Below are 6,661 nucleotides of genomic sequence, written 5' to 3'. Positions count from 1 at the left end.
GAGGGGAGGCATTTCCACCCAGCTCCTCCTAGTAGCCTAAATCTATATTTCCATAGGTTAGTGTAGCCTAGGCTACTGTATGACGAACAAATTCATTCAACAACCAAACATCGCCGATGTACGCCAGCAGCTCTCAACGTGCTGCTGGTCGTTAACATCAAAGAATAAAAGAGGAGTCTGATGAGAGCTCACCTTAATATGCCCACAACGAAAGTGTTGTCCACATGCAGCATGGTAACAAGGCTTTCAATATTAATCTGATCGACTTTATGGATCACAGAGGCACCATCATGTAGCCTATTAGGTACAAGGCTAATTCTTATCTTTTGGTTCCAGTTTTTTGTAAAGCAAATTATTCCCATGAAGTAGCCTAATTAGGGGGAGTATAGCTATAAATGCACATGAATACTATAACGTTAGTAGTTTTTGTAAGGGAACGCACAACAGGCTAGACAGATTGCAGTTCTGGGGCTGCTTTCCCCAATTGGGATTGTTTTGAGGAGAGACGAAAAGAGGGAATATCCTCAGACCAACTCGGCACAGACAGATGCACGCCTGAGAGACGTCCTCTGAAGCTTATATCCGTTCATTTTACCTAGTATGTCAACATCGTTTGAGCATAAATAGCCAAACCTACTTACACATAGTGTAGCAGGCACGGAGCATTCCTCCTGGCGTCCCTGTTGCAGTCATGATTGTATAGGCTACTTTTTTTTTTTTTTTTTTTTTTACGTTCGCTTATGCCTTTCTTGCTGCGTGAGGTGGTTTCCCCTGTCATTTTTTTTTATGAATGAGCTGACCATTCGCACCGTTCCGTGCAGCCGCTCCTACGCTTTCAGGTGGAGGCGCGATGGCAGCCGATGCGGCGCTGTGACTACCTCCGCTGGCGGAACGAAAGGCGTAGCACAATTATTCACCACCCCGCTTTCATCACTTTCACATCGGAGACGCGGATTACATATTCCGCAACATTTACCGCTTTCAAAGCCGGTGTGAAAGCGGCTTCTGTTAGTCTTGCTCAACTCTGGTTAGAACTAAGCTTAGATTCAATGAATCCTCGTTGGTGCAACCCAGCCAACCAGTCTCATACAGTTCATGCTATTGCTGTTTATAGTGGAATCACATCTCATAACGTCTCTGTTTGACATTTCATCCCATAATAATTTGATATTTCTGTTTCCGTAGTGACATGGTGTACTGTGGTGTCTACGACAACGCGCTCGACAACGACAACTACAACTTGGCAAGAGGCTTCAACTACCACCAGGGGCCGGTGAGTCGGGCACTTCCCCCTACTGGTGTGGTGTGGTAGTGCAGCTAAATATGTCAGTCCTTCAGCTCCGGAGACATTTATGCGAACCAATCATTCAGTCTAATTCATTTGGCGATAATTGACAAACGGTATCAGGCAGAGTGAGTCTCTTCTATTGGGTAAGACACAAATATTGTCTCACTGCAGAGATGCTCACAAGTCATTTTTTGCAAGTCCAAGTCAAGTCTAAAGTCTTTGAGGGGCAAGCCAAGTCTTCGGTCACAAGACCAAGTCAAGTCTCAAGTCTCTTATGGATGAGCGTTCTATCATCTGCTGGATGCCATCTGGCCTGCTTAGAACACTGCATGGCTAAAACCAATGAATTCAGTGGGGCACGGTGGCGCAGTGGTAAGCGCTGTCGCCTCACAGCTAGAAGGTCCTGGGTTTGATCCCCACCTGGGACGCTGTGAGCGCTGAAGGAGTGCGTGCCCGTCCGCATGTCCTCGAGTGCCCACCGCCCGGGTGGGGTCGTCAAAAGGGCGGCAGAAGAAGCAGAAGATGTTCTTCTGCTTCTTTTATTTGGGGGGGGGGGGTAAGTCCTGCTTTAAGTGTGACTCAAGTCCAAGTCCCCATCTCTGTCTCGCTGCAATGCCATTGGTTGTAAATGTTTTAACCTCAATATGGAGGGATAAGCTTTACAACCATTAGATGTTTCCACAACTTTCTGCACAGAGGGACTACCTAAATGAGACTTTCCTTCTTCTCTATGTGTGTGTGTGTGTGTGTGTGTGTGTGTGTGTGTGTGTGTGTGTGTGTGTGTGTGTGTGTGTGTGTGTGTGTGTGTGTGTGTGTGTGTGTGTGTGTGTGTGTGTGTGTGTGTGTGTGTGTGTGTGTGTGTGTAGGAGTGGCTGTGGCCAGTAGGCTACTTCCTACGTGCGAAGCTCTACTTTGCCAAGAAGCTGGGTGAGGAGACCTATGCCAAAACGGTCACCCTGGTCAAGAACGTTCTGTCACAACATTATACCCACCTGGAGAGGTAGGAACGCTGTGTGTCTGTCATTCACCGCCTTCTCCCTGTGTATCTACAGCAGTGCTTCTCAAATTTCTCCAAATGAAGGACCCCTAAACTGACAAAAATGTTGACCTCGGACCCCTATTTGATAGGATTTTGTCCCACGGTCCCCCATATGATAATAAGATTGATGCTTTTAGATGTTTTATTACAGAAAGTGTATAAAACCCATGACAAAAATAGTCATTGTGTTACTTATGAATGGAATAATAAAATAAATATATAAATTACCCCCCTTTTTGGCTGGGGACCCCCTGGAACCCCCTCAAGGACCCCTGGGGGTCCCCGGACGCCCCCATTTGAGAACCACTGATCTACAGTATGTTGTCCTACATGATGGACTCACAGCTGCTCTATGGAATGGTCTCTTTTGTTCCCTCGACAAAACTTGGGGAAATGATGCGTCTCGCACTACAATCAAAAATGAAAACCGTCAGTAACTCGTCACATCTCCCAATACCGCCCCCATCTGGCTGTGTCAGGTCACATCTCCCACACCTCCAGTTGCAATGTCATGAAATTGGGTTCACATGTCCTTGCTCTACAAATTTGCCTCCAGAAGCACAGGGGTCTTGAAAAGTATTAAAAGTTGATAAATCAATTTAGGGGAAATGAAAGCCCTTAAAAAGTCTTAATCGCCATGTGAGAGGTATTACATTTTGTAGCTATTGTGCTGATGGTGTTAAATGAGCATATGATATCGTCCCATATCGGTCGCAGACCCCTGAATTTAATCGATATCGTATCGTGGCAGACTTTGTCATATTGGAAAATATCGTATCGTTGTCCAAAGAATGAAAGAATCTGCATAATATTGTATCGTGATGAAACTTGTGATTTACACGCCTATCGTTGATGTGACGAAAATGGCGTTGAGGTCTTGAAAAAGTCTTAAAAAAGGTCTTAGGAGAATTTCGTTTTTTTTTAACCTGGACCCATCTCCTGGCAATAATTATGATTTGGCCACTCACCCAGCGATGTCCGCGGCGTTTCTGGCCGTCCTAGCGTTGTTTTGAGATCAATAGCGTCATCTAAATAGCTATTTTTATTCCCGTTTTCGCCACACGCTTTGCGGTGGTGGTTTTAGCGTAACCTATGTGGGGTTTGGCGTAACCTATGTGGGATTCGAAATAACGAAGGTTATGCCAAACCCCACATAGGTTACGCTAAAACCACCACCGCAAAGCGTCCTACCGGTAGTTGGCCAGCCGGCAGGAAAGTATCGCGGGACTTCACGAGACTTGGTGACCGAGATCACGTTTGAGGTAATTTGATCCCTGTGAGAGTCCCGGAAATGGCCTGGGGCGAAATATCACTCTGGTGGATGTTGAGGGATCACATTATTACAATATGTGGCGAAAACGGGAATAAAAATAGCTATTTAGATGCAGGAAAGACAGGCTCACACTTGGCCCCAAATCAGCTCCATTTTACAACTGACTTGGACGCTATTGATCTCAAAACAACGCTAGGACGGCCAGAAACGCCGCGGACATCGCTGGGTGAGTGGCCAAATCACAATTATTGCCAGGAGATGGGTCCAGGTTAAAAAAAAACGAAATTCTCCTTTAAAAGGTATTGAATTTAACTTCAACATGTATGCATATAGAGTATAGACAAAATCAAAAGAAAAAATAGACCAAGGCACTCTTCTAATAATTAAAAAAGCTTTAATAAAAGGCTTAGTTCATATTGGAACAATTAAAAGCCAAGCCAACATGTTTTGGCCAACAACCTGGCCTTCATCAGGGCAAAGAGTAAGAAGTGCACAGTAAGACACACCCTATAACCAAACAGGTAGACAATGATGGGTCACACCTGTTGAAGGAGGGGGGGGGGGGGGGAGAGGCGGGGGGGTGAGGGGGAGGGAGGCGAGGGGGTAAGGGGGGGGGGAGTATAAAAATAATCCAGTAGAGGTCAGTATCTAGCAGATAGTATAAATACATAGGAAGAGAGGCAGAAAATAAGTACCGGTAACAAGAACAATAAACAATAATGAGAAATACAAGGTCTTCCAAGACTAACATATTAACATGGCAAAGAATAACTATAAGAAAGAGACCATATCTATGGTGTCATTCAGGCCTGGAGGCATCATAGCTCTGAGTCTATGAATCCATCTACTCTCTAGCTGGTTGAGAGCTCTCTCCCTGTCCCCTCTTGTAGAGGTGAGAGGATGTGGTCTATACCCCTAGCTGTAAAGGAGACAGGGACACCATTGTGAGAATCTCTAAAGTGTTTCAGAATGGCATAGTCACAATTGGCTGTTTTGACAGCATATGTATGCATATAGCCTGAAACATCAATGTCCACCATACTGGATCTTGAGGCCCAATTTGAAATAAGAATAGGCCGTGCGCAATTGGAAATAGAGTGGAACACTACTGTCAAACAAACATTAATATCTCCAAAACTAGACATCGCATCGCTTATCTATTGACATTGTGAGTGAGAGCAGAAGTAGCTGAAGATGGATGATGTATGTCGTGTTAAAGTTGTGTGATTTTTTTTTTTATAAAAAAAAAAAATCCGATTTTTTTATCCGATTTTTATCCCCCATTAGTGCTAATTAATTTATTTATCCTGGTTGCTACTCCACCCTCTGCCGATCTGGGGAGAGCCGAAACTGGCTCCATGCTTCCTCCGAGACATGGGCAGTTAGGCAGCCGCTTCTTTTCACCTGACAGAGGAAGCTTCACCGGTAGGACATAGCACGTGGGAGGATCACGCTATTCCAACCAGTTCCCCTCCCTCTGAACAGGCGCCCTTAACGACCAGAGGAGGAACCACATTAGCAACCAGGATATTGCATGTTTTGGTGAAGGGGGTTCCTATATGAAGGAAACCCCTGGGAGGCACGGGGAGAACATGCAAACTCCAGACAGAAAGGCCCTTTTGACGACCCCACCCGGGCGGTGGGCACTCGAGGACATGCGGACGGGCACGCATTCCTTCAGTGTTCACAGCGTCCCAGGTGGGAATCGAAACCCAGGACCTTCGAGCTGTGAGGCGACAGCGCTTACCACTGCACCACCGTACCCCCAAAGTTGTGTGAGTTTTACAAAGTGTGAACTGAAGTGCAGCCTGTAAGGTCTGATAGGGTGAATTATGACATCACGCACACTCGAGGCTGGCTCCATAAGCTCCCATTATAAAGGCTGAAAAAAGTATAGAACTTAAACTGTGATTTCTCAAGAAGTGTACAGAAGCTATCAAAAAGAGAATAAGAGTCATAAAGTACTAAAAGTGTTGACCTGTGTAAAGTTTGAATAGAGTAAGTATGAAAGAGTAGCGTAGTTATAGTTGAAAGAGTTCATGGTTTGAACAGTCCTTCCATAGACTTACAACAGGTACTAAAAAGCTGTGTGCTGCGTTCGGTCCTCAAGATGGCCGCCACATCAAAAACATCCCCTCACTGAAACCCATGAATAGAGGAAGCTTATTCCGTTTCACCTTATGCAGCCCCGCCCACTTGACTCACCTGGTCAAACCTAGTTGGACTCACATGTATGAGTCAGACTAGGTTTATGAGTCACAGGAAGTGTAAATACAATCGGAAGTTCCGATTGTATCCTTTATTTTAGTGCGGGAAAAGTCAACGTGTCTAAAATGACAAGTACATGCCCATTGATCTGTGACGTTTGGATGAATTTGATGTTGTTTTGTGTCTACTGCCCACCCCCCTTCTCTCAGGTCTCCGTGGAAGGGTCTGCCAGAGCTGACCAATGAGACGGGCCAATACTGCCCCTTCAGCTGTGAAACCCAGGCCTGGTCTCTGGCCACTGTGCTGGAGGTCCTCCATGACCTCTAGACGACCTTTTCTGAACACCGCCCACCCCACCCGCCATGTCATCACCGATCTCTGACATCACAGAGGTCCTCCTGTCATATTTCCTGTTGTAGCTAAGAAAGGTCTATAAATTACCAGGTTGAATCCTACATGACTTCCAGTGACTGCTGACATCACTTTGTGTGACCACAGTAGTCTAGTAGTCTCTATTGCTGCGTTCATGTCCTATGGGAATAATTGGGAGGAACGACATGAACCTTCCAAGCAACAACTTGGAAGTATTCAGATGTTCAAGCTCGTTTGAACACACTGGCTGAAGTTTTCTATAGACTTTGATCCATCCCGATCAGCTTGTCCACGCTTAACACACATGAACTTAGACTCATTTTGACTGGTTTTGACTTTGCAGCAAACCAAACACGGCATTGTCAACCACAAACTAAAAATCCAGCAAGCAAGTCATGTCCCGCCATTGTTGTCATCTCAACACTACTTATGCGATAAAGGGCGTTCATTTTGTTGCCTTTATTTTAAATTCCTTACAGTC

General features: G+C 45.4%; 1 protein-coding gene across 1 annotated transcript in view; it reads left to right on the top strand.

Moving 5' to 3' along the window:
• The window catches only part of LOC310791721 (glycogen debranching enzyme-like), an 88,130-nt gene extending 81,772 nt beyond the window's left edge, over window positions 1-6,358 (top strand). Inside the window, exons 33-35 of the mRNA XM_083653375.1 lie at window positions 1,186-1,273; window positions 2,155-2,288; window positions 6,018-6,358. Of these exons, the coding sequence (XP_083509501.1) occupies window positions 1,186-1,273; window positions 2,155-2,288; window positions 6,018-6,135 (340 nt within the window). The 3' untranslated portion in view covers window positions 6,136-6,358. The remainder of the gene's footprint in view (window positions 1-1,185; window positions 1,274-2,154; window positions 2,289-6,017) is intronic.
• The last annotated feature ends 303 nt before the right edge of the window (window positions 6,359-6,661 follow it).

This window comes from Poromitra crassiceps (genome assembly GCF_964638095.1).
Source record: "Poromitra crassiceps genome assembly, chromosome: 17".
NCBI lineage: Eukaryota > Metazoa > Chordata > Actinopteri > Beryciformes > Melamphaidae > Poromitra > Poromitra crassiceps.
Note: the sequence above shows the minus strand (reverse complement) of the source record. Positions and strands in the feature narration are given on the sequence as shown.